The sequence below is a fragment of the Rhipicephalus sanguineus genome, chromosome 10 (genome assembly GCF_013339695.2).
Source record: "Rhipicephalus sanguineus isolate Rsan-2018 chromosome 10, BIME_Rsan_1.4, whole genome shotgun sequence".
NCBI lineage: Eukaryota > Metazoa > Arthropoda > Arachnida > Ixodida > Ixodidae > Rhipicephalus > Rhipicephalus sanguineus.
In genome coordinates this window covers 26,932,906-26,947,420 of record NC_051185.1, presented here as the reverse complement: position 1 = coordinate 26,947,420, position 14,515 = coordinate 26,932,906, and the positions used below count along the sequence as shown (strand labels likewise).

At 47.4% G+C, this 14,515-nt stretch overlaps 1 protein-coding gene across 1 annotated transcript in view; it reads right to left on the bottom strand.

Moving 5' to 3' along the window:
• Positions 1-4,920: 4,920 nt before the first annotated feature.
• Positions 4,921-14,515, bottom strand: part of LOC119406288 (TNF receptor-associated factor 3-like) — a 353,808-nt gene continuing 344,213 nt past the window's right edge. The window contains exons 2-3 of the mRNA XM_049420032.1: positions 5,035-5,387; positions 4,921-4,993 (exon numbers count right to left, since the gene is read on the bottom strand). Of these exons, the coding sequence (XP_049275989.1) occupies positions 4,921-4,993; positions 5,035-5,387 (426 nt within the window). The remainder of the gene's footprint in view (positions 4,994-5,034; positions 5,388-14,515) is intronic.

The following is a 14,515-nucleotide window of genomic DNA, read 5'->3' as shown; positions in this document are numbered from 1 at the left end:
GTTGATATTGTTGTCTTGTAGAATACCCTGTTTTTAAGTTAAAAATTGTCCGCTAAATATTTGCGGCGACAATGTATCCATGAGACTGCGTCGTGATTACAGTCACATGGTTTTTTTTGGGAATAGATTCCAACATTGCTCCGTGTTCTCTGATTGTAGGTCTTGACGACGAAAACAGGCGGCGGGCACATAGAGCCTCCCCAAGCAGGCCATGAAACTTAGTTCGCACGCGAAGATCAGTTTCCGACCAGTAGACTTCAACCGTAAAGTAAGCGTCCCTCGTGTGCAACACCGTGATATCAGCAAACTTGCGAGCGCAGAATGTCGCTTCCATGGGAAGGTTTTTGAGTGTCACAACATACGTCACGCCTCCGAGCACTTCCCTCCATGTAGCAGTCGTTGATGATGTACTGGTTAACTCTAAATGCCATTTTACACGCGGAAGGGTATCAGTAATGACATGCTGAGGATAATCTTATGAGGATCTTTTGCGCATGTATTGCAGAACATTGTCTGGCAGGTCCAAAGGGGTTCCAGCTGTCGAGGCATCAACGTTTCCTCCAAGCAAGGCTGGTACGCCGATGACATGCTGGCCTCTTCAGTCTGATTCTGCCGAGAAGTTCCCTCTTGCAACAAGGTCGAGGTACTCGGTACTGCGACTTGAGCTATCTCTGACGTTGCACGTTCTGCAACATTGTGAGTGGTCACAGCCAAACTAGACTCCTGGTTCCTGGACTGTTCAATCAGCTCATTCATTTAACTCTGAATCGCAAGCAGGAGCTCCTCGTGTTTGGCGTCCCTGAACAACGTCTTCAGTTCTTCGAGAGCAGCAGTCACGTCTTCAAGGACCAATGCTTGCGAATCTGAGGACTCGTTTTCTCCGCGTGGTGAAGAAACAGCGGCAGTGCATCCGGCCACGTAGTGCGTTGACAGTTCCCTGTGCAGGTCTTCCTCGCCGCATCGCAAACACTCAACGGTGTGGAATGTGCATTCGTTCTCGTAGTTTTGCAGCATAAATTCCATGGCTACCTCAAATTCGCATCCATGCGCGTCGTTCCAGCAATGAAACTTCGTTGCAGAAGGAAGAAAAAGACACACACGGTCTATTTAGCAGATCTACGTAATCTCGTAGCAAGGGGCGTGACGAATATATTTTTGGTCAATGTTTCACCACACACACCATCCACTGCAGTTCAGGGTGGTTTCTATATTCTTTGAGAGATTACATCAAAACCCCAGGGACTAATGTATTCTTGAGTTTCAGCGCTTAATGACCTCGCTGTTAATTACACTTCTTTTATTTACAAATAGGCTCATAATTTTCAAATCAGTACAACTTCTGAATTGCCTGTGTTGTTTTATTGCGTGTGCGCTTACAAAACACTTCAACCCTTGATGCCTCTAGGTTGTGTGGCCGCCAATTGTCACGTTTAGTGTGGCTTGTTTTCTTGCAAGCTTTTCTACAAATATTTAAAACATCGCGTATTTTCGGTGCAAATCGAACGCAGGCGCATCAAATTAATGTGTTAGGGTGTAGAGATTAGTAAATAAATTGAGAAGAAGTTTTGACATAAGCCCGTTATCACCTGTTAAATTTACCGGTTATATTTTTTTCGAAACTGAATGACCTCACTGATCAGCTTATGTTGATACCGCCTGGTTATCCGAATTCTCGATCTCCTGCTTTGGGGCGAAAGTAAGTTGAATCGCTGTAACCCGTGAAGCGGTTATCGAACAATAAAGATGGAATCACTCTCTGGCGCGTCAATGCTGCGCATCGGTTTGAGAAGTCCGCTTTTGGAAATCCATAGAGTGGGCAGTTGCATACCAATATAAGCTGAATATCCTGTATGGCGTCTTTTCACAACGGTGTTCAACGCTTAAGCAATGTCATTTTAATCTCACTCTGCATGAAAACAATCTTGTGGTCCTACCGTTTGCAGTTACCGGTTGTCAACAATCTATAGCTTTACTCACGCGTTCCAAGGCTGCTGTAGCTCTCATTAGCAGCATCGACTCATTTGTTATGTGTTCGCTTTATGGTTGATAAGTGTACGCGTTTGCATATACGAAATTGCCAGCATTACACCGCTAAACCCGCAGATACGCAGTAGGGCAAATAACGTCATTGAGCGATTTTCCCAAAAAACGACCGCAACCGTTTTCTCACCTTCAAGGCGTTCGCTTTTCTGGTAGGCAAATCATAGCTGACGTATTCAGCTTTCTCGAACGGCTCTTGATCCAAGGAACACCACCAACCGCATCCTTGAGAGTTCGCTGCGTGGCACGATTGGCAAAGAGCGTGCGAACACAGCAGCAGCACAGCCTCTTCGGTGTCATCCGAGAGAGGCCACACACACGCGAACTGCGCACCTCGTCGGCAAAGCGACTCGGTCACCAGTTTACGCCTGCGATGTGGTGGTCGCTAAAACGGTGCACACGTCGGAGAACCGGCATGATTTTGTGAGTTCATACGCCAGTCCTTCACTTGAAAAACAGACTGACTAAGTATGGCCTATCACTACTCGGTTGTCTAACACACTTCGCCTGTCATAGCAACCAGCATAGATAACAGAAGAACGTTTTCTCATTGACGCATTTAACATGAGGCTCACTTCTTTGCGAATTTTCGCAATATAGGAAGAAACGATGCCTTTTATGCATTTTCTTGCGTTTGTTTGTATTATGTGCGCGTGTATGACAACAGAACATGCACGTTTGGAATTGTGAACCCCCCTCCCCGGTTACGCTTGGGGTTATGCGAGATGGTGTGCAAAGCTCGAAATCAGAAGGCGATGAAATGCCGTGGTAGTGGCACCTCCTCCTAACACGACTACGTATCCTGCGCCTGTTTTTTCGTCATTTCGAACCCAACGCATTACGCCCAATTCACGGCACCAGCGACGCTTAATATTATCGACTCGATAAGGTTAAGCGCTGCGCGATTCAATTTTTTTCTCGAATTATTTACGTCAAACCAGCATGACGTCATTAAAACTCACAGCTGGCTTAAAAACAGTAAAAACAGGTTCCCTTGATAGTATAAAACAACACTCTACACTCGGCGCCCTGGACTCGCCACCCGAGGTGATATAAACGCAGAGGGAGCAAGTGAGAACTGCTGCTATGCTACTAGCGCCGATGACTTCGCCGGTTGCTTGAAACAAATGTCAAAGAATACTAGACGCAGTAGAAGTTTAGAGGGAAATCTAAACAACTTTTATTTGCAGACTTTTTACGTAAGTGTTACAGATAAACATAACAGCAAAAAAAATACCATTAAAATGAACCCCCCGTAGCGCGATCCTACATGATTAGGCAGAGACAAAGATGCCTTACACCTTAAGACCACTTCAGAAAGATTCACAGAACATGGGAGGCGCTTCTTTTAACCCCGATGCTCCCAGATGCTAATAATAATAATATCTGGGGTTTAACGTCCCAAAACCACCATATGATTATGAGAGACGCCGTAGTGGAGGGCTCCGGAAATTTCGACCACCTGGGGTTCTTTAACGTGCACCTAAATCTAAGTACACGGGCCTCAAACATTTTCGCCTCAATCGAAAATGCAGCCGCCGCGGCCGGGATTCGATCCCGTGACCTTCGGGTCAGCAGTCGAGCGCCATAACCACTAGACCACCGTGGCGGGGCGCTCCCAGATGCTTCAGGAGTCATGTCGGTTAACATCAATTGTGGTTCCGGTGCTGGATCCGCCTTTATAGCACTGTAATAAACATTACATTTACTATAAATTACATTCCTACGATTCAACCAGCTAAATAAAAGCGTTTCTGGAACCAAAGGGAATACGCTAACGAATGATATTCACATCATCACACTGTAGCGCGCACTTCGTTTCGATAATACTGACGTATGTGCTCTGACGTGAGCTCTGACGTTACGTCAGACCATCATTACCCTTTAAACGCCAGCGTAGTCGACGTTCCTGGTAAGCCCGTGATGTGCACACAACTACTGCACTTACAAAAACACATCGATCCACCTCGTAATGCTTGACGCAAAACCAAAAAATGCAGCATAGACTGCTATTCGCGGAATCCTTCGCATAAAACCGATTCCCACAAGGCATCGGATCCGCCGAATTTTTTTTCGAGGCAATGCAATTGTAATTCCCAGTAGCGAACACTTTTCGAGAAAGGACACCCTGACTACGTCTACACCTCGAAGGGCGTCACAGTAGCTGCGACTCTTAATAGACTACAAAGCATTGAAGCGTTTGTGTATATATGAGGCGGGCAATATTTGAAGCAAAATTCTAGGCACCCGACTTTTTATGGACGGCAGAGCACGATTTCGAAGTTGATTTTTCTGCTTTCTAGTATACGTGAACTAATCGGGTCTTCAGGGTCCACTGAGTATCCGCGGTAATAATGTATCCACAAGTCTCTGTCGTGCTCGCAGTCGCATGGTTCCTCAGAGGAACTCAATTGAACGATGTCCGGTACTCTCGGACTGTACATCTTGACGGTAAAAGCGGGCGCCTGACATTTAGAGTCCCCAAGCATCCCGTGAAATTGTATTAGAAGATAAGGACAAAATAAATCGCCGTAAAACTCAACTGTGAAATACGCGTCCCTCGTGTGCAACACTGTGATATCAACAAACTTCCATTCGGGACATGACGCACAAATGCGAGCATCGCAGAGGGTCAGAACATACGTCACGCTCCCGAGCACTTCCCTCCATGTAACTGTCGTCGACAAAGGACAGGTTAAAGCTAAATGACATTCCAAATCCCGAGCGATATCACTAATGACATGCTGAGGATAATCTTGCGAGGATGTTTTGCGCATTGTTTGGAGAACTTCTCGCGGCAGGTCCACAAGGGTTTCTAGCTGTCGAGGCAACAACGTCTCCTCCGAGCAGGACCGCGACATCAATGACGCGCTGGCTTCCTCACTCGGGTTCAGCCGAGAAGTTCTCTGCTGCGACGAGGTCGAGGTGCTCGGTGTCGCGACTTGTGCCATCCCTGACATTGCAGCTGCGACAGCTTCTGTGGTCACGGCCGACCTGTGTTCCTGGTTCCTGATCTGTTCACTCAGCTCGTTCATTTGACTCTGAATCGCAAGCAGCAACTGCTCGTGGTTGGCGTCCCTCAAGAGCGCTTTGAGTTCTTCGAGAGCAGCCGTCACGTCTTGAATGGTCAATACTTGGGAATCTGAGGACGCGTTCTCTGCGCGTGTTGAAGAAACAGCGGCACTACACACAGCTGCGTAGTGCCTGGACAGTTCCTTGTGCAGGACTTCCTCGCCACATCGCAAACACTCCACGGTGTGGAATGTGCATTCGTTCTCGTAGTGTCGCAGCATAAACTCCACGGCTCCCTCAAATTCGCATCCATGCGCTTTGTTCCAGCAATGAACCTTCGTTGCAAGAGCAAGAAAAAGAAAAGAACCCAATCAATTTACATGTCTACGTAATCTCTTAACAGGCGGATGTGAAGGACAAATTTTCGGAGATGATTTAGCGTTGCACTCCATCAAGCGGATATGTCAGCAATTTGTTTACAGTCCTTTTTTATGTCTCTTCTTTTAAAAGCTATAGGTGAAGGGAGACTTTACAATGCTGGATTGTGACAATTTTGCACGCTCATATACCCCAAAATAATGTATTTCTGCGCTTCAACGAATATTTAATGCCTCGCTGATTTTTACACTTTCTTGCTTACACATGGCAGATACTTTTTACCTTAGTACAGCTTTCACCTGCCATGAGGCTTTATTGCAAGTCCGCTCACAAAACATCTCAGCCTATGACATAGATGGAGTGGGTGCACGGCACCGTTCACATTCAGAGCAGATTGTTTTCTTCCGAGATTATCAACAAATCTCTGGATTTCACCTACATGCGGCGTAAATCTAATGCATGCACTTTATAATGAGGAGAACTAAAAGACAATTAATGCCGCGGCAAGTATAGGGAATGCTATTCGTAGTAATTAGGATATAAATGTGAAGAAAGTAAAGTGGACGAAAACTTGCTGCCGGCAGGGACCAAAACTTACGACCTTAGAATAACGCGTCCGATGCTCTACCACCGAGTTACGGCGGCGGTCATCTTCCCGTCCACTTTACGGGTTATATAAGTGAATTAAACCTAGGGGTGTTAGACAGAGCCGATCGCAGCCATGGTGGCGAGTGTGGAACACTCTTTTTCTGCCTACAGGCAGAACTCGTGCGAGATGCACTGCACTAAAATGTTGAATTCTACAACCTTTGCCCTCGTGGTCCTGATGATTTGTATGTTATTGTCACGCAGTAAGATATACAGGAGCACCGCCTCATGATAAGAGCTCTTACCCTATCGTTAACCAGGAGATGAGTTTGGCTGTGCCTTATTACCAGCCTCGCAGCATTAATCCTGCATATATGCAGCAGTACAAGCAATGCATTTAAATGATTTTCCTTAACAAGGAGCTCAAGCGTCTTCTTACCTTCAAAGCGTTCGCTGTTCCTATAGGCAAATCATAGCTGACACATTCACCTTCCTCGAATGGCTCTTGATCCAAGGGACACCGCCCACCGCATCCTTGGGTGTTGTCTGCGTGGCACGATTGGCATAGAACGTGCGAGCATGGCAACAGCACAGTTTTCTTGGGAATCATGCGACAGAGGGCACACACGCGCGAACTGGGCACCTCGTCCACAAAGCGAGTCGGTCGCCAGTTGACCCCTGGGACGGCGTGGTCGCGAAAACGGTGCTCTCGTCTGAAATCTGGCATGGTGGTGTGAGTTCGAGCGCCAATCCTTCACTGGAGGAGCGGACTGACTAAATGTGGCCTGTCGCTGCTCGGTTGTCTCACACGCTTCGGCTGACGTAGCAACCAGGATAGATAACAGAGGAACGTTTTCTCGTTGTCACCTTTAACACGAGGCACACTTCTTTGCGCCTTTTCGCAATGTAGCGAGGAACGACGCATTCGTTATCTGCGGCGGTAGTGTTGGTTCTATTTTTTTTTTTTTGCCCCAGCAGTCCAAGCGAGCGACACTGATAACACGCCATCCACTTCCTTGAAGCATGCACCACCGTGCCACCGTTACTTGCTAAGCAATTGTGTTACGCGGCGAGAAGAACGCGGATTCGATATTCCAACGCAAATATTCAATAATTCAAATAAAAAAAAACCTATAAAGGTTTTCTTAGGGAATGATGCAGAGGGCTGAATTCGTTCACACCTGAAGCACCCAAGATACAGGAAGAGCACCGGCTCATTTTATAACTAATTTACATTTTTTTTCCGTTCCCCTATCCGCCATATTGTGGTTTTGGGACGTTAGACCCCAGATAATATTATTATATTCCCATATCCGCAGTAATTTATCAATCCCTTGCCAGGTGCCTTTGTAATGCTGCACGCCAGCGGTAATATGCACAGCGGCAAAAATATATCTTCGAACCCTGTCTCTATATTTCTCTATCGTGCTATTACAACAGTTGGAAGGAAATGACGCCCTCGCCAACGCTGGATGGCGGCTGTGGGGCCGATTCCGAAGGTATGTCGTCATATTGATTCTAAAACTATGTGTTAAGGGGCTTCGCGCAAGAATAGGCACTTGTCGGTGCTACGCAGACGGCGTGAGACAACCGCCCGTGTGATAAATGCGCGACATCTCGAGTTATCGCATGTATCTCGTCCGTGTTAGGCGCGGCACGAGTTGGTGAACGGCAGTAGCGTAGCCGCAACTTCTTTTATACTGGGGGGAGGGGGCAGCACCTTTTATGCATTTTCGTGCGTTTGTCTGTATATGTGTGCGTGTATAACAACAGAACATGCACATTTGAAATTATGAGCCCCCCTCCCCGATTACGCTTGTGTTTATGCGAGATGGTGACGAAGACAACTTCGGCAAAAGCATCCTGGCACAACTCTTTGTATCGCGCAACCATGGAAGAGCGGCTGAACTGAAGCACTCGCCCGCTGACCCCACGCGGCTGAGAGAGCGGCGAGTCACGTGGTTAATCACTTGGACACGGCTGGTGAGGCTAGAGTCCACTCTAGCGAGGCAGCGCTTGTCATGCGAGGAGCGGTAGGAGCAGCGATGGCGGCGAACGCGGCTGCTCACGCGGTGTGCGTTCTTCGCTTCAAGGCCAAGCGGAGATACACGGCGAGACTGACTCGTGTGGGAGAGAAAACATTACGCTTTTAAACAGATAGTGTTCATTATAAAAATAATCCTGGACGCGACCTTCATACTTGACTTAACTCCACCTCACAAGTTGCTCGCAGCAGGGTGAAAGCTACGAGGTGTAAACTAAACCACACACTTGCGCAGCAAAACATAGTTCGGTTTGTCCTTGCATTTTAATTGAAAAAGGTTAAGAAAACTGCGTTAGTTTGGCACGTTCTACGTCTTGCAGTACTTGATACGCTAATCACGATTCGCATGCACGCCATAGGCCTTGAATTATTCTATTGGTCTCTGCCGATAATTGTGATGACGAAGCAACACGGCAGCGCCCATGGAGACGCGATCGCCCGCTACGATCCGTGCTCGCGCTTGCTACTTGCCCACTGTCCCGACAGCAATAAATGAACGGTGGAATCGACTATCGCTCTGTGTCGTCGCTCGATGAGGACAAAGTATCCGGTACGTTTTGTCCTTATTACAGTAGAACCCCGCTGATACGTTTTTGAAGGGACCGTAGGAAATAAACGTAAGAGACGGGAAACGTAAGAGCCGAAAAACAGGAAAAACGGCAAAATATTTAGTGGTACAGAATTTTATTTCAATTCTTACGAGCAGCACGAAAATTGGCGCGCTCAGCCGCGATCTAGCCGATGGATAGAAACGCGGAGCTTAGGACGGCCTTATCCACAGAAATGTAATCAACGTATGTGATTTTTTTAACACCAACAGCTGTAGGCATGAAAGAACTAAGCACACGCAATCACGACCGGCGCGGCGAGTCCGACCGCGAACCGCACGCACGACCATGCGAGCTCCAACCAGCTCGAACTCCTCCCGTTCTCCGATAAATAACGATGATGATGAGTCTACGCCAACGCGATGGCAGAAGTGAATGCCAATCTCAAAGGCCTTGCTTTCGCAAGCAATTACGTCATACACGCCATGTTTGTGCAATGCAAATCTCAGAGGCTATGCTTTTGTCAATAGTAAATGCCAATCTCGAAGGCCTTGCTTTCGCGAGCAGTTACGTCATAGACGCCATCTTTGCAATTTGAATCTCGAAGGCCATGCTTTTGTTTGCATCAATTGAAAGATTCTGTTGCGTGCGCCTCTCATGCGGCTAATATTACGGTCAAACGAGGCCAAGCTGCGTGAAAATGCACCATGGCCGCTCTCTTTGGTAGTCACTCGGTCGGCTCCGGGCGCACTTCGCGACGTATCATACGGGAACGGTCCGACAGTTACGACGTAACAGCGGGGTTCCCAATACATTGTATCCTATGGGAGCTATGCCGGGACCGGCGGAAAACGACGTAACAGCCGGGAAAACGCAGCAGTGAGGAACGTAACAGCGGGGTTCTACTTAGCTCTTTGCTCAGCCACGCCTGCTAAACCTTGTCTCCGAGAGCTTGAGAATGAATCGTGGAAAGAGCGCAAAACGGACACGAATACATTGCTATGGAAGCGTCAGGATGCAAATATGACGAAACACAAGTGTCGGTTTAGAATTTACGGGCCACGCAGCTCACGACGGCGACTTCATAGTTTCGAGGCGCAAGGAGCAAGCGTCGACGTGTGCTACCATGTTTTCTTTTGTTTTTTTAGGGGCGAAGCTCCTTAAGGCGGCACCCGTTCGTCCCTCGTAGTCGTAGTCGTAGTCCGTAACCAGTCTTACGCTTTGACCTCCAAGGTGGTGCCGGTGGGAGATTTTTCCTGTGCGTTGTTGAACAATAAAAAATTCGCAGCGGTAGCTAAAAGCCGACTTCTTCTGTCTCTCATTCCCATTAGCAGCCATTCTTTACCTCCAAGGTAGTGCCTGGTGAGATTTCTCCTGTGCGTGATTAATCAATAACAATTTTGTTCAAAACGCTGTTGATTGATGAAATAAACCAACGAAAGACGCCAGATGTTTTGTAAAAGCAAAACGGAAGATTGCCAGATGTTTCTAAAGCAAGAGGAAAAGACGCCAGCTGCTTAACGAAAGACGCCAGATGTTTTCTAAAGCAATGGTTTTCTAAAGAATGAAAATTCACAGCGTACATGTAAAATTAAAGTGAGCTGCAAGTCGTCATAACTCATCGAACCTTTAGTATAAACGCGCCCTATCTCACGTCGGTGATGATGTACTGGGCAGAATTCACGGAAGATTCACGGTTTACCGATGAACCTCCGCAGCTTCGCCCACTCATCATCATTCACTCCGTGGATATGCTGTGATTTTTTTTTTTGAAGGCCCCGTGCAGTCGAGTTTTCACATGTGACTGTAGCGCCAGAACGCACAGCCCAGCGGATGAAAAAACACGGTTGATCCCTCCGTCATAGGAATCGGAATAACACGAAAGTAAAGCGTGCCCTTACAGAAGTAACTGAATGCTTACTGTACATTGATATAAGAGAGTTTGCACAATGTATCTTGATGTCTGGCAGCTAATGGCGCCGTTTAACGTGTATGCACCCACTTTGATGATTGGTGGTACATCTCCATCCCGACGACTAACGTCCATGTTAAATTATTAAACAAACCCTTGTGGTAGCTGTAGTAGTTAACGGTGAAAGCGTAATCAGTGAACGAGGTGTGATAGCCAGAAGAGCGACGCATATTGGACACAGAGCTTGATCGCCATCCCGCGGCATGTTAAAATGTGATTGAACACCCACGGCCGCACTAGAGGGAAACGCAAAGCGCGTCGTGTCGCCCCGGTAGCGCGGCCGCAATTTTTCTCGGGGCGAGCGCGACAACGGGGAACGCGGGGTTACAACCAGGTGAGCCAGGCGCGCGTCGCAGAGCTATTTTTGGTTTGTATTAGCGTGATGCTATGAGCGAGGCCGACGCTTTTACGACGCTTGGGCAAAGGTCGCCACCTCGCGGTGTGTTAAGGCATTGACAAAATTCAACTTCAATTGAAAACGCGCCGAATGGGACGGACGCGTAACGCGTTGCAGCTGCTAGTCGCGGAGGCCACAGCAATGACGAATTACTTTGCCTTACCACTCCCAGAGGTCAACACCACCCAGCCGACCGGGAGAGTAGTAGATATAAAAGGCGCGTTCGTAATGCCTACAGAGTCTGTGACCGTGGCGCAGTGGATAGCGTGCCCGGCATCTGTTGTTGCGGACCGAACGGTCGTGGGTTCGATGCCCGTTGACGGTACCTTTTTTTCTTTGTCATCTGATTGTGCATATTTTTTCGACGTCATTTCCGTGACGGAAATACGTCACTGAAGTCTTGGTGGACCCCGGCATAAAACACTTTCGTGTTAAAAAGCAAGGTTGAGACGGCCCAGGGAAAAAATCAAACGCGATGCGAGCCTCTCCGCCTCTGCATGAGTGTGCGTACTGTGGCCGGGCCAGAAGGGGGGACGCTTGCGGGCGTCTGTTTTCTGCATGCCCCCTCGCGGCCAATGTCAGCCAACTTGAGACGGCCCAAAGCGAGCAACGCATCTCCCTCTGGTCAGTGGACGGTGCCATGGGACACCGAGCAGACGGCGGGGGGCGGATGAATACATCGTAATGGGTGTTCACGCTTCCTATTGGCTGAGCAGCCCCGTAGCTTCCACAGTGCTGCAACCAGCTTGTGAAATGTAGTATACGTGTCTGGTAGTGCAACTTGCACGTCGGCGTTGGTTTGCCCTAGAGTATTCCTTGGGTTAACTCTATTTGTGTTTCGTCGCGACGCCGACGCGGATCTCAGAAGCCGCGTAGAAAGATGCGCATGGTTGAGTTATGCTTCGCCAGCATTTCCACTGCTTCCCAGCTGCTCACAGTTTTAGCATTCTCACTCGAATTTGGCTTCAACAAACGTAATTCCCTCCTCCAGTTACTTCGATCACCAAATTCTCATTATTATCATCACACTTTTTTGGCCCTTATATAAAGCAACGCTACTCTGTTAGTGTTATATGGCGCAATTCACATGTAAACATAATCATTCTTTCAGGGGTGTTTGATATTAAAGGTACACCCAACATCTTACGGGGCGCGAAATTTTCGAGGAAGCTATGCTCTCGCTCTTTCTCGGAACATGAAATCCTAATAAATACTCCAGCCTGCACTTCGTAGTGCAACCGATACAGACACCAGCTCGACCAAATAGAAGTGTTGCGCAACAACAGAGCAGAAATTCGCGTTTGTAGTGGCGCCTGCGTTCCGTAAAACGTTTGCTGACGGGTGTAAATATCACACTTGGAGCATTAAGATGTGATAAAATATATTGCTTCTGGATAAGCATTTCACACTCACACAGTTGGCAGAGGAATCCTTTGTATGTGAAAGCTTGGGCACGACATGCCGCTGTTCGCAGATGAAGTTTCTCTTTTGATGTTCCTCCGAACCAATTATTTTACCGGTGCAGCTGCTATCATAACAGTATGTATATTCTCATTTAGGGTGACGTTAGGACTACTAAATATTAATAATACAGAAACTTGAGCGAGTTGGTATATCTTCATGATGTGCACGGGAAACGACGGGCGAAAGAGCAGAATCAAACAGGACTAGCGCTGACTCCTAACTGAAATTTTATTCGGATAATATCAATATCTGGAATTATCAAACCACGTCGGGAGAAAAAAAACACCACCGAAGAAAAATAAAAATGCAGAAAAAAACCGCTCAACTCGCACTTTCGATACAATCATCTTTTACAAGTGAAAGTCACATAGTCAAATTCAATGTCACTCAAGGTGATCGACGTTCTGCTGACACACGACTCTCCTTTCCTTGTGATATGGGAAGCTTCGACAATTTCTCTGGCGACTACTAAATAGTGTTCTTAGCAAAGGAATCACCATGGGCTTGGCGTAAATATTACGCTCTTACGCGGAGGCCTCAGTACTGCGATCGTGAGCGCATAGTCTGGGTGATTTTGGTGAACTACGACTGCAAAAAGACTCAATAAATTGGAAACCCCAAGCGGGACTTCGTGTAGCTTCCTACTAAATAAATACGAGAGCCAAAAGAAAATAACAATCTTTAAAGCCAGAGCTGAATGAGAAACATATTGTCAAGAGTGTTTCAAAGAACGAATATTTCTGAAAAAAAATATTCTCCACGTCTTTTATTCAGGATCCGAAACGTCAATCAGAACGTGACTTTCTTGACATCACACGTACGCTTAAAAAGGCAGAGAGGTTAAACAGCGCAGTATCCATTTGCTCAATACTGACAAACATTAGTTTCCATGTTTATGTCTCCTGGCGACATTCACAATTACACATTAAGTGATCCAAAGGAAGGAAACAAGAAAGACTCGAAAAATTGAAGCAAAATTCTAGGCACCCGACTTTTTATGGACGGCAGAGCACGATTTCGAAGTTGATTTTTCTGCTTTTTAGGATACACCAACTAATCGGGTCCTCAAGGTCCGCTGAGAATCCGCGGTAACAATGTATCCACAAGTTTCTGTCGTGCTCGCAGTCGCATAGTTGCTCAGAGGAACTCAATTGAACGATGTCCGGTAGTCTCGGACTGCACATCTTGACGGTGAAAGCAGGCGCCTGACATTTAGAGCCCCCAAGCATCCCGTGAAATTTTATTAGAAGAGAAGGAGAAATGTGATCGTAGTAAACATTAACTGTGAAGTACGCGTCCCTCGTGTGCAACACTGTGATATTAACAAACTTCCATTTGGGACATGTCTTATTAGTGAGAGCATCGTAGAGGCTCAGAGCATACGTCACGCTCCCGAGCACTTCCCTCCATGTAACTGTCGTCGACAAAGGCCAGGTTAAACCTAAATGACATTCTAAATCCTCATCGATATTAATGGCATGCTGAGGATAATTTTGCGAGGATGTTTTGCGCATGGTTTGGAGAACTTCTCTGGGCAGGTCCACGAGGGGTTCGAGCTGTCGAGGCAACAACGTCTCCTCCGAGGAGGACCACGACATCAATGACGTACTGGCTTCCTCAGTCGGGTTCTGCCGAGAAGTTCCCTGCTGCGACGAGGTTGAGGTACTCGGTACAGCGATTTGTGTCATCCCTGACATTGCAGATGCTGCGACAGTTTCAGTGCTCACGGCCGACCTGTGTTCCTGGTTCCTGATCTGTTCAATCAGCTCGTTCATTTGACTCTGAATCGCAAGAAGCAGCTGCTCGTGGTTGGCGTCCCTCAAGAGCGCTTTGAGTTCTTCAAGAGCAGCCGTCACGTCTTGAAGGGTCAATACTTGGGAATCTGAGGACGCATTCTCTGCGCGTGTTGAACAAACAGCGGCACTACAACCGGCTGCGTAGTGCCTGGACAGTTCCTTGTGAAGGACTTCCTCGCCACATTGCAAACACTCTACGGTGTGGAATGTGCATTCGTTCTCGTAGTGTCGCAGCATTAACTCCATGGCCCCTTCAAATTCGCATCCGTGCGCATC